The 27,507-nt window shown below is 35.0% G+C and overlaps 2 protein-coding genes across 3 annotated transcripts in view; one reads left to right on the top strand and one right to left on the bottom strand.

Moving 5' to 3' along the window:
- Positions 1-1,546: 1,546 nt before the first annotated feature.
- dbf4b (DBF4B-CDC7 kinase regulatory subunit) lies at positions 1,547-17,788 on the bottom strand. The gene is made up of 12 exons (XM_087275979.1): positions 17,653-17,788; positions 14,324-14,444; positions 14,104-14,232; positions 12,554-12,604; positions 11,564-11,630; positions 7,711-7,760; positions 7,592-7,628; positions 7,410-7,455; positions 5,100-5,240; positions 4,483-4,618; positions 4,220-4,353; positions 1,547-4,112 (listed from the first exon to the last, which is right to left on the bottom strand). The coding sequence occupies exons 2-12, from the start codon at positions 14,429-14,431 to the stop codon at positions 2,516-2,518; spliced, it is 2,496 nt and encodes an 831-aa protein (XP_087132105.1). The 5' UTR covers positions 14,432-14,444; positions 17,653-17,788; the 3' UTR covers positions 1,547-2,515.
- The window catches only part of fkbp10b (FKBP prolyl isomerase 10b), a 34,625-nt gene continuing 24,893 nt past the window's right edge, over positions 17,776-27,507 (top strand). The window contains 4 exon segments of one of the 2 annotated variants that reach the window (NM_001128666.1): positions 21,364-21,437; positions 21,440-21,762; positions 22,632-22,777; positions 26,375-26,564. In NM_001128666.1, coding sequence (NP_001122138.1) covers positions 21,423-21,437; positions 21,440-21,762; positions 22,632-22,777; positions 26,375-26,564 — 674 coding nt within the window. In that variant the 5' untranslated portion in view covers positions 21,364-21,422. 2 annotated transcript variants of the gene reach the window in all.

Below are 27,507 nucleotides of genomic sequence, written 5' to 3' on the forward strand. Positions count from 1 at the left end.
TTTTCACACACCCATGATTTGCCTATCTGCAACCAACTAAATCAGTAAAATGGCACACTATTTGGAACATGGGATGCTGCAAAATTTTGAAGTGATTGAATTGTTCATGTTTTAAATAATTTGCATGAAAGCTCAGTCTAAATAATGAGTCAAAACTGGAAGGACAAATCTAGACTTATTGTGGGATACAGTATCAATTATGTAGTTCAAACTGGTTATCAAATGCATTTCAAACAATAATGTATTACCATAGTACAAGGATTTATTAAGTTTAATTCAGTATGTTACCCCTTAGAATTACTCAGCACTGTCTAATTATCCAACACTAATGAATATAAAAAAAACTTTTTTTTTTAATTATTCATTAAATTACAGTAGATATGATTAAGGCTTAATATAGGGATGATACATCTTATTTTGTTATCCTCATCCACACTTTTGTAAATCCCCATTTTTAAGTTATTTAAAGTGAAGATTTGTAAAAAAACATTAAATGCAAGCAACTATTTCAACATTTTATATAACCTGTCACAAATTTCAGTGAAATGATCAGTCATTTAGTTTATCAAATATGTTTATCTAAAAAAATGACAGTATTTATGCCGAATTTTACTAATTTAAATACATAAAACATTATTCGAAAATACAAAATGTTGTTTGAATATTTATTTAAATATCCTTAAACAATGGCAAGGTACAAATAACCTTAAATTTCTCTCTCTCTCTCAAACACACACACACAATTGTATATTTACAATTGTCAGCATATAGGAGTACACCCCAAATTTATCATCGAAATTAATATTTTATATAGGACGCTTTACAATATTATATTTGGTCATATACATTAGTTATCAGTGCTGAAGCAATAACAAAAATAAAAATATTAAGAAAATTAATAGTAGCCCAAATATATGTTGTAGGGAAAACATTAAATAAAAAACTTGAAACACTGCAAAAATCAAGAGAAACAAAAAGTATATACAATTTTTAAAAAATATTTTGCATGAATTTAAATGGAATGCCTTTCCATTTTTGAAAATGTTCTGTGACTAAAATATTATTTTATTAAAAATATATGTTTAATAAATCTGTTCAAATGCACCTATATTACCCATATTCACTGAGAATTGGATAAAAATATTCAGTTCCAAAATGGGCTGTTCTCATGTGGAGCACTGTGTATATGTGTGTGCATGTGGATGTATATATAAAAACTGTTATTGGACTGAAAGAGCCTTAATAATGAACACACAACAATAATTAAAACAGTTTTTATTAAGAGGTTTGAAAACTACTTTATCTTTAACCCAAATATATTAATAAAATTTCAAAGCTGACCTGAAATTGTTTCAACCTAACATACATATAAAAATAAAGATGCAATGAACAAACGAAAGATCAACCTGAGAGTGAATATACATAATAAGAAATGTTTGGGGACAACTACAATGAATAATTCAAAGTTTATGTAATTTTGCACCGAAGTGTATCATTTTATCTCATTGTGATAAAAATCCATGCAATTCAATGCTGCTAATTAACATTTTGAATGAAATAACTTTTAATATACAAACTGCACAAATACTAAAACAATCACATGATTCACCATCACGATACATAGACATCAATGGCATATGCTTGACGTACTCTAATTAGAATGTCTTTAACAGAAATGTCACAGAAGTTGCCAAAAAACATTGACTGAATTCACATCATCAAAACTGACAACTGAACAACAGAGGTCATAAAATTACAACCTTTGCATGCAATCCAAAAAATCTTTAAAAGGGATCTCACAGCAACTCAAAAGACCTTTAGAAGTCATAGGACATTTCTGTCTTCACATCCTGCAAGTTCTCCAAAACCACCACAGCATTGTTCTTCCATCAGCACTGCCTCTAAACTGGAGATAGGCCAGACACAGCACTTAAACTAATTGGATGATGCCCCTCCAGCAAAGCCTCATTAAATTCTCAATACCAGCACATGTTTCCGGATATTGCTGTTATAAAGTCATGGTCAACATATAGGGCGATAGAGAGTGAAAAAAAAGGACATTAAAAAAAAAAATAATAGGATGAAGGTCAATCGAAGATGGGATGCTTTCCAACAGTTATTAACACTATATTTACTTAATTTTGACAAACTAGAAAATAACACTGTGGAAGGGAATGTTTAGTACACTGATTCTTTATCCAGAAAAAAAAAAAAATAGAGTAGTCTTCACTAAATAAAACCTATGCAAAAAAGATTATTTACACATTGGTTGCAAAGAAGCATACAGAGGCCAACTTCTATAAATAAATGTACTACATGAAAACCACAAAACTTTACAACAATTCAATTAATAAGTCTTCATTCTCAAGTAATACCAGTAATAACCTTAATTTAATTGTAGAAGAAACAAGTAAAAAACTAGAACAAATGAGGAGAAATAGGAGCAGACTGAATTCATCAATAGTTGCAATCATCCTATTGTGGAGTAGAGAAACATCAGTGCCAAAAACCTGAATCAAGATGGTTGCAGTATGGAGCACAACCGTGATGCGTAGCTTCCATCCTGCATGTCAGTGTGTGGTTTTTGTAATAACAGACCCATGTCATCATTGTCAGATTTTGCCTGAAGTGGAACTGCATTCGCAAGCCATGACAAGAGGCCAGAGTCCCAATCTGACTCTGAAGAAGCCGGGGACCACGTGAGGTTAGGAACAAGAGCAGATTCAATGCAAACAGAGGCTCCGGAGTGTGCCACAAATGAGCTGCTTGCGACTTTACTGACTGATGCCTGAGAGTTATATTCTGGTGTCTGGAAAAAAAACGGAAACAGTTCCGGAGGATCATTATATTGATGGCGCTGGAGCTTATTATCTTCATGGTAAAATGGAACTAGTTGAGGAAGATCCAATTCAGATGAGTGAGTGGTTACTCTGGATTCCACTGGATCTTCTGGAAATATCTTCCGCTCAACATGGTCACCAAGTTTACTAGTAGCATTGTCCTGTTGGCCAACCTGATTAGGCAAACAGTGGGTACTGGGAGAAGTAAAATACTTCTTCCGGGAATGCCATGTTTGAGTTTGATCTGCAAAGGAGATTTCATCTCCAGGTCTATTATTCATCTTTGTTGTAAAATCAACCTTGGAGACTGCCAATGCCAAGGCGGAAGGTACAGATGATCTTTTACAGGGAGTACTGCAGTCCCATGATGGGTTTTGCATTCCATTGTGGCAAATTTTTCTTCTTTTGGCAAGTTTTGGACTTTGAGTAAAGGACCTGTCACGTTTCTTTATGTTAACTTTGGGGAAGGGAGAATCCGACAAGTGTGGAAATGGTAGAAAACAGGATAACGGAAAGTAAGTCATGCCAAATTCTGGAGATCTAACAATGCCTTGCAGGTATTTTTTTGTTGAAAGTAACAATCTGTGATCAAACTCAAACTGTCCACATCTTTGCAAATTGCCATCTTTCTCTCCTTGGAGTAGTATTTTAGGGCTGTTTAAGCACATACTTAAACCTTGATTCCAAACCAGTTTTTGAGAAAAGACTGTGTTGGAACAAGCACCTTCAAGATTCCTTGGCATATGAAATACAAGGTGGCCATGAGCAACTTCAGACTGATTCTGAGTTTCAGGGTCATATTCTCCACCAGAAGTGGTACATGGAATGTTGGAGCACAGGGTGAGCATGTTTAACTTAGCTTCTGAGGATGTGAGAGAAGAGAAGCTCTTGGGATTCTTATCTATAGAAGACACGCTATGTTGGATCAGATCCATGCATAGAACATCAGGCTGAAATTCATTGACCTTTGTGGTGCAGGTGAAGTAAACACCTGCTTTGTCATGGTCAAAAGCATCAGGACAGTTATTTTGCATTGGATAAAGATGTGAGGTTGTGTTTTGATGATGGGTTGAAAAACTAGATAGGCTCTGGATAGGCTTAGGAGAGTTTTCTGTTTTGTCTAAAGTTGGAGTAAATAGTTCAGTAATTGATGGTAGATGACCACAATCTCGAACCAGTGGAGTCTGCAAGAATTCTTCATTGTCACTGACAGTATTTTGCACCATCTCAGTTAGATGGTTCAAATGTAATGGTGAAAGTCCTGCAGATGACCTGACAGAAATGAGACAACAGAGTGTAAGAAGACGAAATTCAAAATATCACATGAACCATGACCAATCAAAAAATGTTAAGTAATTATGTGTAAAACAGGCCCTTACTTCATTAAAGTTGGATCCACTTCTTCATTTGGAATACAAACAAAGTTAGCATTCATGGTAGCGGTTAGTTGGTCCACCTCAGTATAGTTACTGTCCTTTTGAACAAAAGAACGATGCATCTCGGATTCCAAGTGCTAAATATCAAAAAGAGAATTTGCCATCTTAAAATCAAATTAGGTGTTAAGCAAGTTTCAAAATGAATTCCAATGCCTCCATCTCATAATAACCTTTCAGGTATCACTTGTTTTTCCAAACAGACTAACCTCATGCTGGTCCTTGAAGGCTACGTGGCAGCACTCACAATAGCCTGAACTTTTCTTTGTTGGGCCTCTAAGTGTGGCGCTTGCTGTTAGTGGCACCTGTAACCTATGGCAGCTGCTAGTGGGTTCTTTCTTCTTCCTGTACAACAAATAAATTAAATTAAAAATATTAATTTAAGTTAGAACGTAGTAGGGCTGGGCGATATAGCCAAAATTTAATCTTGATACTTATTTGCCATATTAAACGATTACGATATACATTTCATTATTGATATACATTTCAATGTTAGTGCTTCCAGATTTAAAAAGACTACCCCAACAATGATTGAAGCCACGAAAATTTTAGGGTCCATTAAATAGCATAACATATTTTCAGCTAATAAATTTTCAGTGGCAAAAAATTCAGTACATCTCCAATATTAACACACTATTAGATTACAATTGTTGCACATTTCTGATGTGTGATTGGTTTTTGGATTAATATACAGAGTGGAAACAAAGTCCAGAGCTTATCATTGTTATTGACATAAATTCATCACGATTCAATTTAATATTGTTTATCCACCCAGCCCTATAATGTAGATTAGATTATCACCTTCAACAAAATGTGAAAAACATACCCAAAATGATCCTTGCTGGGATTTTCATCCTTGCTTCTATCAGTCTTCTGAGGAATTCTGAGGAGCTCAAATGGGCTACATTTTCCAGAGTAACTCATTGATGGAAAATTTAGAGTCTGTGCGTAGTATGGTCTAAATTTCCTGTTAATAAAAAAGACATCACGACTTTTTTTATATGTAGCCTTCTCAAGTCTTTTCACAATAGACAAATCTTACAGACATGTGACGAACATGAAGTTATGGTTCAATAACAACACTGATCTAAGCAATCTATTCAACCATCCAACTCTGATTGGAGATTGTGACTTGACTTATGTTTTTACATTTTTTCTGTACCTCAGAATTTTGTTTTGCATGTTGGTTTATATAATCAAGTCTCAAAATGCAAACAAATTAGTCATTATAGGCCATGTTTAAAATATATGAGCATAACCGGTAAATGAATCAATTTTTTAATTTTAATTTTTTTTTATAATAAGTAAAATTATTGTAATTTATATGGAACTATAAGTTAGCAGTTGTAATAACGTGGAGTAAAATTATCATGACAGTTTTTCATTTACAACATATGCTTTACAAAGTAAAATTCCTCTTGAAATTCAATATTTTTTGCTGGTGCAAAATATATAAAAATATAACTTTACAGTATAATTTATAATACTACCTTAGTCACACATAGGTGATGCCTAAACACCCATACCCACCAAGACCTAATGTTTATGAGATCAATTTCAGATGGCAGCACTAAACAGCTTGAAAACACAATAGTTCTTTTCATTAGCCAAGAGCTGCCCTGATCCTCAGCAGGGGATGGAAGAGATACTTTTCAGGCAGGTCTCAGGGTAGCCGCTTGAATGCAGGATGCATTTTGATAATTAACTTTTCTAAAACAACTACAGTGACCTTGGCTGAAACATTAGCCTTATTAATGAGACAGGTGAATAAAAATATTCTTAAAATGAAAATGGTTTGGGAACACAAATGTGCTTTTTAAGACAAAAAAATACTAATAATTGATAGTATCTGAATAAAGAAAATGGTATACTTTATTTGATTGTCCTCTTTAGGCTTTCTGTATATACCCTATATGCAGGAATCTTAAAGATAATTTCAATAACTTTTTAAGTCTTTTTATACCTTCTCAGAATATTTTAAGACCTCATCACCACTTCAAGTTCTAATCACTATCAGACCTTTAACATAATAAACAGTTGTTAACAAACTGTTGGAGTAAAATAATTCAATGGATCACAACCATGCAACAGAAAGAATAAATTACACGAAAAAATTAAATTAGGCTTCAGCCACTGTTTAAGTTCATCTTTCTCCAAACAGGAGTACACAAACTTACATTTACCCATTTTGCCATTTGTTTCACTCTATGTATCACTCAAATTACGTGACATCACGCAGATGGAGGAGCTTGGCTGGACGAGCACCGGCCTGAACCAATCACATGGAACGAGCACACCATTGTTAATATTAGGAGGGAAAAAAATTATATAAAAGTTTTTTTTGGAGTCAAACACCTTTGACTAAGCTTGAACAAATATAGGACCTCGTAAAAACGTTATTAAAACTTTTTAATACTTTTAAGGGCAATTTTCTTATATTTTATTTATCAACTTTTAATACTTTAAGGCCTATAATATTACTAATATTTAAAGAGAGGGTTAACCTGCAATTAGAGGTTAAACAAATACATTTACTTAAAGATTCTTGTAGAATTTCTGTTTCAATGATGACCATTGAAAAGAATTATTAGAACTTAAGCAGGCAGTCTGCTTTAGTTGACCAGTTATCATGTAGTTGTGAAGTTACTTACTGTAAAGCCAGCACAATCAAAATAAAGCAGTAAAAGACAATCAAAATAACCTGATAATAAACTAAATTTAAACACTGGCTATTTCTGTAGTTTACTAAACCTTGGTGAGATTTATGATGTGCATTTTGGTTAAATATTCAAACCAGAATAAAGTACACAACAGCACTATAATGTGCATTATAAAAACTCTTAAAACAGGGAACCCACTTATTTAATTAAACAGAAACTGGCTATTTCTGCAGTTTAATATACCTTGGTATGATTTGTGATCTGCATTTGGTAAAATATTCACACCAAAATAAATTACATAACAGCACTATAACAAGCAGTGCAATATACAGCACTACACATTACATTGACTGTTCATTGTATTAGTTCCAAAGTGTAAAAAAAGCAGTTAAATAATTAAATTAAATGAAAGTTGTTAAATTAAAAACAAGTATGCATAGTTTCAACTGAATAGAAAGTAGAGTTGCTATACTTACCGACTGCAGTCTTCCACTTTCAGATAAGGACTCTTCAAGACACCAGCTGTTTGAACACACATTAGTATTAAAATGTCTTCAAATGAGATCCCACTCGACACCAAAGTTTATCAGATACAGAGGTATGCAAAAACAAATTACAGAACAACTAAAACAAGTATAGAATAATATACTTCACAAACCTTTCACTTGAGGAGCTATTTGTTTGCTTCTTTTTTTCTGTTTGGAAAATGTTTGAAATGTTAATCTTTTTAACCAAAACTAAATTCACAGTTAAAAAAAAATAAGTACAATAAATTACCTTGGCTGTTCTCATTTTCTGATCGAGATGGCTGATAATCTTGAGAAAACCTGTCATTTATTTTAAGAAAAAACAAAACATAAACAGTAAAATACCAAGATTATGATCTGTATTAACCATAACCTATTTAAATAAAGTGGCATAAAGAACATACAATGAGTACATATTAATATCCCATCTTCAAAATTAAACTGTACCTAGGGTGCTCTCTAGTGTAGATTTCTAGTAAGTCAGCAAGATGGTATGATAAACTACACTATGTTGTAGTTTTGATTTTAGACTGCATTTTACATTTTCTATACTTGCTGTAACAATGTGCAGTGCAGAATAAGAGTTTGAGTTAATGATAAAAAAATGTAAAATTGTTGTAATCTTCAAATTTAAATGTTTTATAAAACAATCACTGTGCTCACATCTGACTTTGAATCCAACATTTCCATCAGCAAATGTAGTCACACTGCAAACATGATTGACTTTACACTATGCTTGTGTAACAAGTGTTCATTGGACCATCTCTTTATGGCATGTATTCTTTTTTCATCTGAGGTTTAGCAGATCATAAATTTAGTAATTTCTTAAGTTCATGTCGTTAATTTTATTATTTACTCCAGTTGTAAAATCATTGAAAATTCTTTGCATAGAAAAGAAGAATTGTTTATTAATAAATGACCATTTTTCACCATCTCTGAACAACTGACTGAAATGTGGTATTAGAGCTGCTTCTGCTTTAAAGACTATAAAAGTCAAATTTTCTGATTTTGCATTCTAAATCCATCAACACACCTAGTTAATTAAAGTTAATTAAGCTTCTGTATCTGCTTAAATCCGATCAAACGATTGACTGTAAACTATGTTTATTACAGATTTATTTTTTGTAGTTATTGGTGACCTCTGACAATAATTTTATGTAATATCTGCATTGATTCTATGGAAATGTTACGAAAAAAAAAACATTCACATAATGATATTTCAAAACACTTAGCAAGCAAGGCACTAATTACAACCCCCAAATCAGGAAAATTTGGGACAGAATTGAAAACACAGTATAAAAAATGCTAATAAAAAAAGAAAGTAGTGATTTCTAAATTTACTTTGACTTGCATTTCATTGCAGACAAACGACCAACATTATTTAATGAGTTCCTCATGATTTTTTTGTTTTATTTTATTTTATTTCAAAATTAACACATATTCCAAATTTAGTTATTGCAACATATTTCAAAAAAGGGACAGGAGCAATTTAGAGCTAGTAATCAGGTTAACTGGTTATATAATTATGCGATTTCAAACTATTTTGATTGTAATTATGATTTGGTATAAAAGTAGCATCCAAGAAAGATATAGTTCTTTATGGGCAAAGATGGGCAGAGGATTGCCAGTTTCCTAACAAATACATGAGAAAATGATTGAAATGTTAAAAAACAATGTTGCTCAAAGAAAGATAAGAAGACATATGGATGTTTGACCTTCAATAGTGCATAATATATTTAAAGGTGCAGAATGTAATTTTGACACCCAGTGGTTGAACTAGGTATTGCACTCTTGGATCAAAAACATTTCCACTCCTCTGCTCCTAAAGGCCGATCTGAACAGTTTTCTAACTAAAAGCAATGGCACGTGATAGAAGAAATATTTTCCATACTAAAAGGAGTTTTTGTCCTAACCAACACCGGAAATTTATATTTTAGAATGGGCTTTTATTTCTTACAGTTGAACAATAGGATAAACTGATCAGCTCATGTACTTTATTCAGTGTTTAATGCTAATAATGTGAGTTTGAATGTCATTTTACGTGACATTTATTTCCATACTACTAAAAGCAGCAGCAGATAGTTTACTTCAGATCTTGAAAATAAATCGTTTGAAATTGAACTTCAGAATTGTGACTAAGTGCAAGCCATTAAATATCCATCAATTATAATGTACTACATATAATGTTACATATAATGTATTTACATATAATGTTAAAGATGTTTAATATGCATTAATTAGATTGTAAACCTTACCATTTTTACTGGAGTGCAGTGTAGTATTCTGTTCTTCTGAATGGCTGTATTTAAATTTCTATCGTGTTTCGTCTGATGCACATAGCCAAATTGCTATCACAGCAAATCTCGTCATGTAGCATTTTGTTAAGACACAGGGTTACAATGTAACCTGTTCACCTAACGTTTAAGTTTGTAATATTTAATTATTTGCTAATTAATAACCACCTCATGTTGAACTCTAAATCTGCGTCTCAATTTGGGGCTGATACTATCCACTGGAGTTTGCTTTTTCGGTCGCGAACACACGCTTTGAGAGCCTTCCTGACTGAAAGAATCAAATACACTACAGTGGCAGTGGGTGGGTTAAAAGACAAAAAACAAACAGCCATTCCGACTCATAACTCACACTTTGAAAGCAGAATAACTGACTTTAGCATTGATTTTCAGATAAACAGAAATGTTTACTTAGCAACTTTCTGGAATATCTACGAACATATTATGGATTTTTTATGCTTTAAAAAAGTCAAAAACTTACAAACAGTACCTTTAAAAGATTCAAGGAATCTGGAGGAACTTAAGTGTGGTTTATTCATAAACTAATTTCGAGAGGATCACGTGCTTATAATCAACACGGCTGGCTCCTTGTTAGCTCCGTAATCAGCCCTATTAGATGATTACGGAAGCATTATAAATAACCTGAGTTTTTCACTCCAGTTATCTTCATCTTGAAGCCCCCCCCCCCCCCCCTTCCACCCCTACATCCTCCCACTTTTTCTGATCAGGCGACACGGTGGCCCAGTGGCTAGCACTGTTGCCTCACAGCAAGAACACCGCCAGTCCAACGCATCGGGCCGGTTGGTGTTTCTGTGTGGAGTTTGCATGTTCTCCCCGTGTTGGTTTCCTCCCACCGTCCAAAAACATAAACCATAGGTTGTATTGGGTGATAATTTGTTTTAGTCGATTGGCTGAGTTTACACTTCTCACGGTGACAAGCAGGGGAGCTCTCGAGACCTACCTGACCTCGAATTCCCCTCTCGCCCTTCTAACGGGAGGGAGCCCCGGGCTCTAGGATATTACGAGCTTAGGGCTCTCTCCCGGGACAGCATGCCAAATACGCTTTATTGATTATCAGCTAAGTGTGAACTCTTGAAATGTATAAAGGACAAGGGCGCAAGCCTAAGCTGAACAACCATGATCCCGATACCTCAGGTGGCACTGCAACAAGAATCGTCATTCATCTATAAGCAATATCACCACATGGGCTCAGGACTACTTTGACAAACCTTTGTCAAGTACCACAATACATAGTCACATCCACAAATGTCAGTGAAAACTGTACTATTCCAAAAGGAAGACATTTGTTTATGTGTCCAGACAAAATTAGAACTAAAACACTTCATCCCTTTGTGTCTGTAGTCCTTAAATGTATTTTAATTGTTGTAAAAAAGAAATGGCAACATTACAAAGTGGTAAATGCTTTACTGTTAAAACTTTTTAAATGTTTTACTAAAATTGGAAGTTATTTATTTAAAAAAAACATAAAAATCACAGGGAACACATTAAATATTGTGCTGTTGTATTGTCTGCAAAGAAGTAACTTCTTTCTTTTTTATTTACATTTAACATACTGTCCCTTTTCCACTTTTTCTGATTTGGGGTTGTACTACAGAACAGTTCATCCAAAAATTTAAACTGAAAAACTGAGATCGCTTTGTAACCTCATGATTTTCCCAAACCATTTGACTTTCTTTAGTGTAATGAAAGTAAATAAAGATAGTAGATATCAAAATTTAAATACAAAAACCTCCTATGTGATTGGCATGTTTTATGTGATTGGCATGTTTTAGCAGGTAAATGAAAGGATACCATCTACATGGTAGACCTTGACTCCCCATGAGCGAGCATTAGCCAGCACACTGCTCTGACTCTTGTCCTGAAATAAAAATAAATAAAACACAGTAACCACAAAGAACATAATGGCAAAATGCATTCATCAACATCAATAACAAAAGCGGGTTATTCAACTGAAAAAAATATGAGAAAGCAAATCATATTTTAATGTTGTAGACGTGAAATAGTTTAATAGTTATAATTAATATACTCATAATTTTCTATGCAGGAAAATCCCTGATATACAAATGATTTAGAAACCGATAGTACACAAAGACAGATCATGATTGATATTATAAATTAGTGGTAACGTTTAAAGGCACCAAAATGTCAGTTTAGATAAATCTATTTTTCATTACACTCGCCATTATCCCTAACATGCCAACTGCATTTTACATGTTGGATTGCACTGCTGGTTAGGAGACATTCCCATTTCAAAAACTGATAGTTTTTTAGGTTGTGCTACACATAATCTTTATCTGTCAGATTGACTGAATGAGCAGTAAATTTTACTTCCTGTTTCCTTATCGTCATGTCTCTTTTTTCCTATTTTTATTGGTTTTTATCTCCCCAACATGGAAATAAATTCTAGGATATACATTACTTACTGCAGTGATATTAACACATATATTACTATAATTTAGTAAAAAAAAAAAAGTTGACAAAAGTACTAAGTGAGAGCATTAGAAAATTCTTCTATTTTCCTTTTTAGAATAAATGATACATTGTTATGACCAACAGTCAAATGTGATGAGCACAAAAAACTGATCTTATTTGTTTTCTCAAATGACAACAGCACATGGAGTATGAAAATCGGACACAAATGTATGCATTTTCATTTATTTCATTAATGTTTTATATATTTTCAGCCAACTGATGAACATGGCAAAAGATTCATTTTGAGACCATTGTAATAAAGTACAAAACTTAAAAAAAAAAGAAAAAGTTCTATGCAAAAATTCTTACATTGCTGTGGATGGCTTTTTCCAGTAACGCTTTTCCACGACTGCCACAAACCTTGGGTGAAAAGACATTCAAAGTCATTATTTGCATTTTATATAAATCAATATAATCATTACAATATACAGTCAATGGCCAATTTATTAGGGACACCTATCCAACTGCTCGTCAAAGCAAATATCTTATCAGCCAATTTCAAACCAGCAACTCAATGCATTTAGGCAAGTGTACAGGGTCAAGACGATCTGTTGCAGTTGAACCGGAGCATCATAATGGGTAAGAAAGGTGATTTAAGGCACTTTAAACATGGCATGGTTGTTATGCCAGATGGGATGGTCTGAATATTTCAGAAACTGCTGATCTACTGGGATTTTTTTATGCACAACCATCTCTAGGGTTTACAGAGAATGATCCAAAAAAGCGAGCGGCAGTTCTGTGGGCGCAAATGCCTTGTTAATGTCAGAGATTAGAGAACAATGGCCAGGCTGGTTCGAGCTGATAGAAAAACAGGTACGCAGAAGAGCATCTTTGAATGCACAACACATCAAACCTTGAGGCGGATGGGCTACAGCAGCAAAAGATTACACCGGGTGCCACTCCTGTCCATCTATGTCTGTCTATGTCCTAAGAATAGGAATCAGAGACTATAATTCACACAGGCACACCAAAATTGGACATAAAGATTGGAAAAACAATGCCTGGTCTGATGAGTCTTGATTTCTGCTGCGACATTCCAATGGTAGGGTCAGAATTTGGCATCAACAACATGAAAGCAAGGATCCATCATGCCTTGTATCAACAGTTCAGGCTGGTGGTGGTGTAATGGTGTGGGGGATATTTTCTTTGCCACATTTTAGGCTTATTAGTAACAATTGAGCATTGTGTCAATGACAGCCTACCTGATTATTGTTGCTGACCATGTCCATGCCTTTATGACCACTGTATACCCATCTTCTGATGGCTACTTCCAGCAGGATAAAGCGCCATGTCATAAAGTGCGAATAATCTCAGGCTGGTTTCTTGAAAATGACAATGAGTTCACTGTACTCAAATGGCCTCCACAGTCACCAGATTCAATCCAATAAAGCACCTTTGAGATGTGGTGGAACTGGAAATTTGCATCATGGATGTTTGCAGCTAAAAAATCTGCAGGCACTGCATGATGCTATCATGTCAATATGGACCAAAATCTCAGATGAATATTTCCAGTATCTTGTTAAATATATCCCTGAGTTTGCAAGGCAAAACGGGGTGCAACCCTGTACTAGTAAGGTTTACCTAATAAAGTGGCCATTGAGTGTAAATCATTATATATAATAATACAATTTTCTTAATATACCATTTCAATGCAGCCTTAAAGCAACCAGAGCCTTCATACACTCTATGAATATGACAAACACAAATGTGCTACGAAAAATACTGCATAAGGGACTCATTTATTTTGAATCAGCAAGCATCACCAGGGAGGCCTATCAGTAAACTTGGACAGTAACAAACCGAGCCATCCTTTATATATTAGACAAGAGCAAAAGTTGTGGATCACGATGGGTATATACCAGAGGTTTGGAAGTTCCAGATTGTTTTCTCCCTGTAGCACATGAACTATCCACAGGCAAATCATTATGAGCTTCTTTAATGCCTGTCACAACCACATTCACATCCTTAGTGAGGAAACTGTCCACCTTCTGTAACAAACAATTAACAAGCAGGATACAGTTATATATATTTGCAATTTTATTATGTAATTGAAAAAGAAAGATTTTGTATATCTCTCACCCCTCCCAGACGGTTGATGATGTCAGTAAGTGTGACAGACTGATGTCTCTTTACATCATGCAGGTAGAAGGATTTGCCTCTCAAACCATTAGACACATTTCCAGACATTATTTAACTGAAACTGAAAGATTTATGAGGATCAATTTATTAATACAATTATTATGGGTTGAAGAGCTAGACACTCAATTGGTTTTGTAGCTCAAAACTGATCAGGTAGCCCAAAAAGACCAAGACATTTGGTCAACTAGAGGATTTAGGTTAAATGCATTTTAAGCAATAACTCTTCAATCTTATATGACAAAATAAAGCTTCTTAAAAAATTTTAACTCTTGGTTCTCAAACCCAAGGGACAAGGGTTGTCAAGCTGGGATTGGGAGACTACCAGAAAATGCATGGTCCACAGACATGTTTGAATGACTTAAAAAGAATACATAGAAAATTACATTTAATAAGTTTTACATTTTAAAAGTTTAAGTTTTAGGACTTCAGTTGGAATTCCTGAGTGTAGTCTGCATGTTCTCCCCGTGGTCGTGTGGGTTTTCTCCTCACAGTCTAAAGATATGTACTATATGTGAATTAAATAAACTAATTTTTATTCAAGTGCATGGGTGTTTCCCAGTACTGGGTTGCAGCTGGAAGGGCATATGCTGTGTAAAACATATGCTGAATAAGTTGGCAGTTCATTCTGCTATGGTGATCCCTGATGAATAAAGGGGCTAAGCCGAAGGAAAATGAATGAACGAATAAAGTTTTAGGCCCTTTGCTGTTTACATTATACATGCTACCCCTGCACTCAAAAAAAAAATACTAACTGGATGAACTCAATTTAATTGAGGGCAGGATTTTCATCTAATAAACTTGTGTAGCACCAACTAAAAAACTATTTGCACAATTAAATGCAATTGAGTTGATCAAACATGATTTTATCAAATCAAAGTTTAAACACATTTGTGTTTTTATTTAACTTCAAGGTCTGATCACATCTTGTAAGTCAACAAAGTGTTGTACATTTAAAAGTCTCTTTATTAAATTTTATTTGAAGTTAAGCAAAATGAACTTAAAAAGCCATTCATTCATTTACCTTTGGCTTAGTCCCTTTCTTCAATAGTGGTCGCCACAGTGGAATGAACCGTCAATTTATCCAGCGTATGTTACACAGCAAATGCACTTCCAGCTGCAACCCATCATGGGCAAACACCCATACTCTCTCATTTACACTCTTACGCTAAGGCCAATTTCGTTTATTTAATTCACCTATAGCGCATGTCTTGAACTGTGGGGGAAACCGGAGCACCCAGAGGAAACCCACACAGAAATGCCAGCTGTCCCAGCTGGGACTCAAACCAGCAACCTTTTTGCTGTGGGGCGACAGTGCTAGCCACTGAGCCATCGTGTCAGCCTAAAAGAGCCATTTTTAAGCATATTTCATGAGTTACATATACAGTTGATTGAGACTGATCTCAGAACTAATTTTTGGACAGTTATTGCTCACTGAGCAAAGCAACAAACTGCAGTTTTGTTAATTAAGCTGCCAACACCCAAAGCATGGGTGCTTCTGCAAGATGGTAATCTCAAAACCCAAAGCATTACATGAAAAACTAAATCTTCAAACTAAACTTTAACAAGTCTTTCTATTAACTTTAAACACCTAAGATTACTTTTATTGTCAAAATTTCTCTCTCTTAATTTAATCGTATGAAAAGCATGCTGGGAACTACAAATCCCCTAACCAGGTAGTTGGACCAACCCAATTCCTTCATGTTGTCCCAACACAGAATGCTTAAGTTAACTTAATGTTTTAGAAATTTAAGTGGACTGAACATAAAACAAATAAATAAGCCAAAGCAATTACAAGAATTGTGTTGTTTCAGCTCATTTTAAACAGGTAGTTTGAACAAGCAGCAATAATTATTTTTGGAGAGTACCTTGGTGGGTTGATAACAAATCAGTGATTTCATTTTGGAATTTGGCAATCAAAGTTAATTTTTAATTTTCATTAAAGAAAAAAAAAAACATTTAGCAGTTTTGATCAGGACAGAGCTTGATTAACAGATTTCTGTAAAGAAATAAAAAAAAATGTGATACATTTTTTCAGCAATTTAATTTAGTGGATATTTTCACCCAAACATAACAAAAGGGACTGAGGTAAAGTTGGTTTTATATTCACACATTCATTCAGTGAGAACTTGTGATATGCTCTGTAATGTTTACCAAATATGTCAAAATAAGATTTGTCACCAAAAATCGTTCCACCAGTTAAAACACAGAAAAAGATAAAGGTAATGTTGGTTTTATATTCAGATATTCAGACATTCTCCTTAATATTATCATTTTTAAAAAGTATTCTTTGCAAATTTTAAATAGGAAAATCATATTAGCAGCCAATGACTATCAAAGTACAACATTGTTTACAGAGAATTAGACAGTGTTAATTTTGTTTAGAAGTCATACTTGCATGCTAATTCTGATATGTCAATATTCAAGGTAACATGGTAAACATTTCAGAGACTGCTAAATGAACGAATGTGCGGATATAAAACCAACTTTCAGAAAAGGTTTTGGCCAAATTAAGACTCAAAATCACCCCAGTGTTAATGAAAACATCCCCAACCGTACATAAGTGTTTATTATTTTCTTTTTAAAAATGGTTTGAAACTAAATATTTTTCCAGTTGATATTTAAGAATCACAAATAATATTTTCCTTGATGCCATATAGGTGCCTTTTACATTTGAAATGGCGTCTGTGGCCACTAAAACACTGAAAACCCTCATCACAGCATGCATATAAATGAATAGCGGATGTTTTCAATCATATACGCTTTCTTTGTAATTGCTGTCAAAAATCACTCAGTGTTGGAAAATTATCTGAAAAAATGTCGTTCTAAGATTAAATTTATCATTAATTTGGAAGCATCAGATACAATTTGAACGTAATAATAAGAAACACAATAGTAAGAATTCAGATCCACTTACATTGTAAATGACCCCTGCTTTTTAAATATGACACTTATAAATATTTTTATAAAGATAAGGGATTAAATTTAGTCAGCAAAGTCCATTAAAGGCAATAAAAAATGCATGTGACAAATGTCAGGTATTTTCCATGGTAACGTAAGAACTTCGTTAATTTCGACATATAGCCTACTATATTCTGCTTATGAATATATCATGATAAAAATGCTGTGCTCTCCTAACCATACCCTAAACTATATAGACCAAAAGGTTATTTTTTCTTCTCTTTAACAGTTCGTCAACTTACGTTAATCAACGAAACAGAAACCACAAAACCTGCATCAAAAATACACGTTTTTGAAAATGTTTATCTTACCTTAATGTGCTTTGCTCATAAAGAATTTTAAAATGCTTTTAGTATTTCAAAACATCTTCAAATTTGTTGTTTTCATGCGATAGTAACATCTCACGCAGTAAGCTTCTGTTATTTTTTTCAAACAGCCCTCCTGAATGTCTTCTTTCCTTCCTTTCTTTCTGCTGTAGCGAGCAACGTTACACATTACCGCCACCCACTGACATGTAGTGCCCCTGCAATAATTTCACTAGTAACGTTACAATTATATCCATCTTTATTTCTATAGCGCTTTTACGATGTATATTGTGTCAAAACAGCTTTACATTGAAGTTCTAGTAAACTGAAACTGTGTCAGTTCAGCTTTCACAGTTCAGTTTAGTTCAGTTCAGTGTCGTTTATTTTTACGGCTGCAACAGTAGTACAGTACTTTCAGCAACTAGCGTCAGTGTTACTTTGTCGTTTACATACAGCATGTCATTGGTAAGTATGTAATTGTTCCGGAATTACTGAAGCACGATGTTGTTTTGTTAGTTTGCCAGCAAGGAGAACAGTTTTTTAATGTAATGATGTGTTATATAATAATGTTCAAATATGTCTGTTTTACTGCGTCTTCACATATGTTTGATTTGTTGTTTAGACATTACTGATTATTAAAACCAGGGTGTCTGTGATTCTGAACTAAATCCTACTCTAAAGATCCTCCACATTCTTCTTGTATGGGTTCAGGTATTCACATTTTGAGTATCCAAAAAAGCTTGAATGTTTTATAATAATTACAATTGTTTATTTATTATTATCATTTATCATGTTATTCTAATATTCTGTCATATAAATTTATTAAGCATTTATATGGGTTGTCAACGTGAATATAATTAGTATTGCCATCATTTAAAAGTAAATTGTAAATATTGAACATTTAGTCTTCCATTGACATCTTTTTATAAAATACTACTGTTATTACTTTTTTGTTTTTATGTTTTTTTAAAACAGTTTTAGCCAAATCTCAAAACTGCCATTGACTGCACCAAGCATATAGTTCAATAAATTCTAAATTTAAAGGAAAATTTGATACATTTTGTCACTGAAAACCATGTCCTCTTGTGTGATTACCAGTATTTGACAGTAAAGCCCATGTCATGCACATGTTAAAGTGATAGTTCACGCAAAAGTGGATGAATTTATTAACTATTTGCTCTCCTTGAGTTAGTTCCAAACCTTTATGAGTTTGTTTATTCTGATGAATATAAAAGAAAATATTTGGAAAAAAAGTTGGAAAGAAACTCATAAATCATTGAAACTCATAGGATTGATACAAGAGATTACAGTAAATTATGTCAGAATTAAATTTTTTGTATGAACTACCCCTTTCAGTATTTGTCTCAGAATTTTTCATATTGAACTTTTTTTAGAATCACTATAAAATTCTTATGTTTGCTGTGCTTTGGTGAGACACCCATATTTATTGAATTTGAAAATGTCCAACATGTAATGGAGAACAAGTTATATTATTCATAATTTCATATCAAATAAATAGCACTAAAATAAGTGTCCAACATGAAGATAAATCACACGCTATTTATCATTGCTGTCTTAATTTGTGCTGCCATAGGACTAATTTAAGTAATGTTTAGCAAAAATGTTTACAAATTAAACAGTGAATTGATAAAGTTAGTTACCCCTTATATTTTCTCAAACTTCAGATTTTAAACAGTGTAAATATATGTTTTCTTCTCGTTACAAAAAAGCATTTTTGCTGCCTGTTTGTCAACTATACTTAATTATCCTCACTTTTCCTGTTTTTGTCTTGAAATTATACAAATGTGTCATGTTTTTTGCAGATTGACATTTACAATATTTGTTGTTTATTTTTAAGTATTAGACTGTTTGTAGTACAAAATGTTATTTCCAGAGTTGATATTTGCTGAAGTTGCTTTTTCAGCTATGTCTGCAAGAAAAACTTTGCCAATTGTTTTGTGCTTAATTCTCTGATTTTTGATCTCAAGTCTTTTATTTTACACATAACCATTTGACTTTAGACTAATTAAAGGGATAGTTCATTAAAAAGAAAAATATTCTCACCCTTAAGCAGATCCAAACCCTTATAAGTTTATTTGTTCTTAATCTTAATATTGAGTCAATAGTTCCAGCTTTCTTTAAAATATATTATTTCATGTTCAAGGGAAAGAAAGTAAAACAGGTTTGGAAGAAGTAAAGGGTGAGTAAATGATAAAACAATTTTCATTTTTGGGTGATTTCTTCAAGTGGTGCTCGCTGCAGAGCCATTTGAGGTGAGCTGAGCTCCAGCGAGGGGGAGCTTAAGCTTGAACTTCACCTTTTTTACACTTCTTCTACGAGTGATGTCACTGGGGGTAGGGTTAGGGGTGGGGTTGGTGTACGCATTAAAACAGCTTACAGGAGGAGGAGCGACAGCTCATGCTCCCTCTCGATTTCTTTGACATGTTAATGTCATTGTATTGTTTGATGTATGCTGTTTCATTATCCATTTGTAGCGAATCAATAAAAATTATAGTGCAAAACTCATCCAAGACACCACCTGTCTGAATCTCACAGTACATTGTGAGAAATGGAGTAACACACATCCTTTCCTATGTGTTACTATTAATAAAGTTGAAGGTTTAAAGGCCTAGATTAATGACCTTAGTGTCATACCTCTTTACAGTAAAATTGGAATGATGCGTGTCATATTTGTTTGACTTATGACCTACCAGGACCTATCAAGTGTGCGGCATCGAGGTTCAATGGTTAGCGCTGAAGGTTACTGTTTCAAGTCCTGCCTGCCAGTTGGAGTTCTGTGTAGAATTTGCATGTTTTTGCGTGGGTTTCCTCTCGGTGCTCCGGTTTCCCCCACAGTCCAAGATATGTGGTTTTGGTGAATTGAATAAACTAAATTGGCCATGGTGTGTGAGTGTGTGTGCATGTGTGAATGAAAGAGTGTATGGGTGTCTCCCAGTGCTGGGTTGATCCAGAAGCACATCCACTGCATTAAACGTATGCCATATGAGTAGTTGGCAGTTCATTCTGCTGTGGTTGAAGCTGGATTCTGCTGATGAAACTGCAAACTATCTGCAGTAAACGTTCTTTGATTGAATCTTTGTAATATTTTGTTTTATTTACCATTTTGACTTCGGCTCTACGTCATTGACACATTGATAATTTTTGGGGTGTTGTTCTCCAACAAAACAAAGCTTGTGAATGTTTCCTTTGTTTGCCATGACTGAAGCAGATTTTATAGCATGCAGATTGTCAATGACTTTCATAAACTGCTAAAGGAATTTATGTAAAAGTATAAAATGTGGAGTTATTGAAAGAAAGTCCCTAAAATCGCCTTGTACTTATTAGAGGCTCCCCCTAGAGGAGTGAATGTGTGCAAACTGTGCAACTGAGAAAACTTTAATTAATTATAACTTTATGAAGTCACTAGCCTATATAGCATCATCAAAACGTAATGTTAGGATTTTTGTAAAGCCTACCATTTGCAAAATTTCAAAAGATCAAATATCAAATGAGTAAGCAATACCTACAATACACAATAGCCCTGGCTAATTACAGGATACGACGATCTCTGCCATGTCTCTGCCAAGTGTCACCGCTACCTACTGAAAGGTCTTCTCCATCCGCTTCCGCGTTACATGGTCATCTTTAATATTTCCACCAGCAGTGTCATTTTATTAACATGTTAATAAATAGCAGTAGAAATAGCCTAATTACAATAAATTGTGGTTTTGGAAGTGATCATTCTTATAAAATACCAGAGTCTGACATTTCATTTGATGCAAAAACGAAAAAAGTGCCTGAAGCAACATCCCAGCTGAAGATCTTCCACGTTTACACATTCGAACTCCTCCTACAAGAGTCCACAAATCACTGCCGAGTTCGGAGCGCCTGCAAGCTGGACTCACACTCTACTTTGCTTACAATGTTACAGAAAATTATCTTGAGCTTATTGCTAGCGACGTGGTTCTCTGTTGACTGCAACCCCGGGCCAATCGACGATATTTTAATTGATCGATACTTCGTTCCTAAGCGCTGCGTCAGAGAGGTGAAATCTGGAGATTTTGTCCGGTATCACTATAACGGCACTTTTACTGATGGAAAGCGGTTTGACTCTAGGTGAGATGATGATTCAGTCAAGTTTCCCCTAAGTGAAGAATTCTTTGTCTTTTGCACTTTTAATTCTGGAATTAACCAGTAGCTAGTTGCATTTTGGTTACGTCCAGTGCGTCATCGTTTTTGTACGTGTATCAGTAAAGCGTTTTTGTCTGTAACGTTAGAGGTGGTAAGAATTTCCATATTGTTCCATGATCGTATTTTTTGGTAGCGCCATGCAAATTGGCCTATATAGATTTGCTCAAGATATTATATTGCAATGTTTAGTTATTTCATGCGTTGTCGTGTTTATTTCTGAATAAATGCCTAAATTAATTCTGTTAAAGTAGATAAAGTTAACGTTTCTTCAAAATAAAATAAAACAGAAAAAGCTTTAATGGAAGCTAATGGAAGTGTTTCCACATTTTGAAGAGAACACACTCTTTGAAAACGTTTTGAAAATGATTTTAATACCGTAACTTGTGTAAAATTAATATTTTGGGATTTACAAAGCTCTGTTTGAGTGTGCGTGCATATGCAGCAATAGCCTATTTGTCTGTCTGTGTGTGTATGTGCGTGCATATGCACCTGGTATAGTAATACCAGTAATTATTGACCTGGTGGGAAAATTGTTTGGTCCTCAAAAGGAAAACAGTTAAATTATACATAATGAATATGAGAATCTAAAAATGCTGAATGTTTTCTGTGAATGTAGGATTTAGGAGTAGGGTTTGGGAAAGGGGAAAGAATATGTTCTGTCTGTAGCCTACAATACAAATAATTACATCAATGGGAAGTCATAAAAACATGAAACATAAAACATAAAAAGCCAATGTATGTGTGTGTTGTTTTTTAAAATAAATTAAAATTGGTTTTGTCTGTTTTAATTGCAGCTATGAGAGAGGTACTGCATTCTTTGGACAGGTGGGTCAAAGATGGCAAATTGCTGGTGTGGACAAGGGCATTCTGGGTATGTGTATAAATGAACGCAGAAAGATCACGGTGCCTCCTCATCTGGCCCACGGTAGCAAAGGAGCAGGTACTGTATTATACCCAAACATACATTATACATTCATCTAAAGGAATGTGCATACTAGCTAGAGGCCCAAAACACTTAAGTCATAAAATGGCTTAATATTATATAATTAAATATAAAAGCAAGCATCATTAAAAAAACAAATGTTGTTAGAACTTCACTTTCAACTTCCTCTTTTTCGTTGTGAAATGCTTTACTTCATGTTTTGCATGATCATATTTCTATTTTCAGTATACAGAGCTTAAAACTACTATACACTCACCGGCCACTTTATTAGGTACACTTGTCCAACTGCTCACTGATGCAAATTTCTAATCAGGCGATCAAATGGCAGCAACTCAATGCAGTTAGACATCTAGACATTTTCAAGATGATTTGTTGCAGCTCAAACCGAGCATCGAAATGAGGAAGAAAGGTGATTTAAGTGACTTTAAACGTGGCATGGTTGTTATTGCCAGATGGGCTGGTTTGAGTGTTTCAGAAACTAATCTACTGGGATTTTCACTCACAACCATCTCTAGGGTTTACAGAGAATGGGCTAAAAAAGAGAAAATATCCAGTGAGTGGGAGTTCTGTAGGTGCAAGTGCCCTGTTGATGTCAGTGGTCAAAGTTGAATGGTCAAAATGGTTCGAGCTGATAGAAAAACAACAGTAGTTAAAATAACAACTCATTACAAACGAAGAATGCAGAAGAGCATCTCTGAACATACAACACATTGAACCTTGAGGCGGATGGGCTACAGCAGCAGAAGACCACACAAGATGTCATTCCAGTCAGCTAAGAACAGGAAACTAAGGGTACTATCCACACAGGCTCACCAAAATTGGACAATAGAATATTTTAAAAACGATGCCTGGTCTGATGACCAGGGCTTTACATTAACACCCGCCAAATGTGGGTAGATATCAGCAGTGGCGGGTTAGACAGACACCTCCAATAGCCACTTTGGCTGGTTGAAAATCCTTTTAAAATTGTAGCTTTCTTAAAAGCAGGGTTCGATAATAAGCATGGCCCAATTTTCGTGCAAATGTGATCTTAGAATCGAGAAGCAGCACGACTGGCAAAAAAAAAAAAAAAAACTGTGTGCGCGAGCAAAACAGCAAAAAAGAAGGTAAATACCGAACGAGAGGATGTTCACTTGTGAAATGATCACTGTACCTAGAGGACTAGAGGAAGCGCAGCTGGTGCGATTGGTTCCCTTTGAAATAGACTGGACAAACAGCAATGATCGTGCGCCCACAATCCTGCTGCTTTCAAGAGCTTAAGAAAAAAAAAAAAAACATTCTTTTGTAAGCAGCAGCGATCACTGCTTTCATTTTAATTATTCTTTGAACAGATTAACAGGCCTATATTAATCGTGGGCGCTTGATCATCCTTCCATTATCAAACACTGTGGGCCCTATCACACACCCGGCGCAATGTGGCGCAAGGCGCGGCGCAATAGTCTTTTGCTACTTTTAGCTCGGCGCAAGGGTCATTTTGAGGTGTTGCGCCACACTGTTTAAATAGCAAATGCATTTGCGCTCAAATGTGCGCCCATAGGCGTTGTGGTCTAAAAAAGCAGGCGTGTTTTGGAGCGTTGCTATTTTGAGAAACTGTAGATAGTCTGTTCTTTAGACCAGAACAAAGTCGGTCTATTGTCTGGCGCAAAGTGCGCCTGGCTTACAGACTACACACAAGATGCAGAGCAATATAATATATATACATAATAAGGATATATACAGGATATAAATATAAATGATTAAAATATTACAAAACATATCAATTTCTAGCCTACATGAAGATTTAAAAACCACTGCCTTCATACTTTCTTCATCTCGGGAGGCTTTTTCAGTTCATTCAATTTGCTTTTGTATAATGTTATTATCATTAGCAGTACTATTTGTTACATCCATATTTATATTTGTTTTATTAAAAACAAGCTTAGATTTGTCCACCCGTCAAATTTTAGACCATATGGGGCAGCATGTGTATTTGGAAATAACTCAGCATTTTGACCACACTTTGTTTTTATTGTTTATTTATTCGTTTGCTGGAAATTAGAACTGAATTTAGAAATAGTTTTGAAACAAATCTTTGCACTTAACAAATTAAATTAATTATTTATAGGCTAATTGATGTCCGTGCGGTAAGGTTTCCCTATCCACGAGAGCAAAAGCGAACGTGAACTTACTTTACATCAAAATGCGCTTATGGCGCGATGCAGCTGGCTCTTAAAGGTAATGGGAGATGAGACTCTGATTGGTTTATTCACAAAACACACCTATAACCCATTAAGAAAATAAACTCAATCCTGTTAGACCATGCGCCACTGCCCAACGCGGATTTTCCCGTCCTTAAATTAGCAAAAATGCATTCTGACACGCCCTGAAAGCGTTTGTGCCCTGCGTTTTGCGCTCTGCGCATGGACCGTCAAAATAGAGCCCTGTATGTTTTACCTGATTTCTTTTGCTTACAGTTATTTTTGTTAATATGGTTTAATTATATTTTTTACAATAAAATTGCTTTTTTGGGAGATTACTCCCTATTTATGTGTAGTTAACTGCTGATCTGGGACTTTAAGCCAGGACAGATTACTGTGCATATTTTAAATACATGACAATATTTTTTTTTTTAAGAAACGTTTTGTTGAATTAAAAAAGTGCAAATATACAGCTTTATTTTGCTTGTTTTGACACATTAAAACATTGTGGCTAAGAAATACTTATTTGGTGTGGTCAGATAAATTTGGTAAACTCTTAATTTTGAGCCCTGAAAAGTCATGTGAAATAAAAACTGACTGCATTGCGACAACCCATTTGCGCATGCTAATACACAAGCTAATACACAACACACACAAGAAGTTAAATGAATGAGAAGGCATGTGGACATAACATCTAAATCAAGTCATTTTAGCATATTAAAGTCAAATTTATGCATATAAAATATTTTCCCAACAAGTGTGGCTAGTTAAAATGGCCAGTGGCTAGTAATGTTGGAAATCTACTAGCCACAGTGGCTAGTGAACAAAAAAGTTAATGTCAAGCCCTGCTGATGATCCTTGATTTCCAGCAGATGGTAGAGACAGAATTTGGCATCAGCAACATTAAAGCATGGATCCATCCTGTCTTGTATCAGTGGTTCAGGCTGGTGGTTGTGTAATGGTGTGGGGATATTATCTTGGCACGCTTTGGGCCCATTAGTACCAATTGAGCATCGTGTCAATGCCACAGCCTACCTGAGTATTGCTGCTGACCATGTCCATCCCTTTATGACAGCAGTGTACCCATCTTCTTATGGCTACTTCCGGCAGGATAACGCACCATATCATAAAGTGCAAATCATCTCAGAATGGTTTTTTGAACAATAAAGTTGACTGGGTTCACTGTACTCAAATGCCCCCCACAGTCACCAGATCTCAATCCAATAGAGCACGAAAGCCACTATGCCACGAAAGATTAAGACAGGTATGAAAACAAAATGGGTCCAACCCGGTACTAGTAAGGTGTACCTAACACAGTGGCTGGTGAGTGTAAAAGCATGCATTAAATAGAAAACAGTTCACATTACAACTAATATTATTGATCACTGTCCTACCTTTTTCTTCTGTTCCATTTTAGGTGATACAGTGCCACCAGACACAACATTAGTGTTTGATCTGGTTTTACTGGACATTTTTAACAGGGCAGACCAGGTTCAGACCAAAGTTATCAGTACACCTAAAGACTGCAGGCGCTCTGTTATGAGAACAGACTTTGTGCGTTTTCACTTCAATGGGACATTGCTGGATGGAACTGTTTTTGACTCCAGGTTAGTCTCTGAAGAACCACATATAAAAAAAGCTACACATCTTTTAGCACTCCCTATATCAGGGCTATTCAACTGGTGGCCTGCAGGCCGAACCCGGCCCCTGAGGCAATTTGTTCCGGCCCTCTAAATAGTGTGATCAAGACATCAAAAATAAATTAAGTTAATTCGAAAAACGGCAGCTATAGTTATGAAGTGACATGCGTCTGTTTAATACAGCATAAGCTGCAGCATAAGCTGCAGAGCGTAAGTCAGCAGACATTAAGCGAGTGGTGCGAGCAGCCGAAAACATTTGGATATGTTTGTAGAAAAGGCCTTTTGTTTTATTTATTTATTTATACAGTACAACATGACATGTTGTGCCAGAGTTAGCTGTAAAGCTAATTTACATCTGTAGTCCCTGGGCAGGAAGTTGTAACAAATTTAAAAGTAAAAAATAATACAATATACACTTAGAGTACAATACATACAATACATCATTGTTCAATGCACTGATATCGTTAATGGGTATGCAAGGATTTGCCGATTCCACTATTAATTCAATACAGTTAACTAATCTCAAAGGCTTCTCGACGCCGCGTTCCTGTTGCTCGGAACAAAAATGCTGCAACTAAACAATTTTATGCCAATACACACAGACGTTGGATTAACTATAGCAGCGACCGTTGTTCTTTTTCGCACTTTTGCATCTTACGGCGACGCAGGGGTGCAGTAGGTAATGCTGTCGCCTCACAGCAAGAAGGCTGCTGGGTCGCTGATTCAATTCTCGGCTCAGTTGGCGTTTCTTTGTGGAGTTTGCATGTTCTCCCTGCGTTGGCGTGGGTTTCCTCCGGGTGCTCTGGTTTTCCCCACAGTCCAAAGACATCCAGTACAGGTGAATTACGTGGGCTAAATTGTCTAAAGTGTATGAGTGCACACCATAGAAATTGTCTCATGCTGTAGCGGT

This window comes from Danio rerio, chromosome 12 (assembly GCF_052040795.2).
Source record: "Danio rerio strain M-AB ecotype USA chromosome 12, GRCz13ab, whole genome shotgun sequence".
Taxonomy (NCBI): Eukaryota; Metazoa; Chordata; class Actinopteri; order Cypriniformes; family Danionidae; genus Danio; species Danio rerio.

Bases quoted from the DNA above. Each gene is read 5' to 3' on its own strand.
- dbf4b (XM_087275979.1), bottom strand. From the start codon at position 14,431: ATGTCTGGAAATGTGTCTAATGGTTTGAGAGGCAAATCCTTCTACCTG. The intron at 14,233-14,323 runs GTGAGAGATATA...TGTTTGTTACAG, and splicing joins TCATCAACCGTCTGGGAGGG to AAGGTGGACAGTTTCCTCAC. The intron at 7,761-11,563 runs GTATCCTTTCAT...AATAAATGACAG, and splicing joins CAAGGTCTACCATGTAGATG to GTTTTCTCAAGATTATCAGC.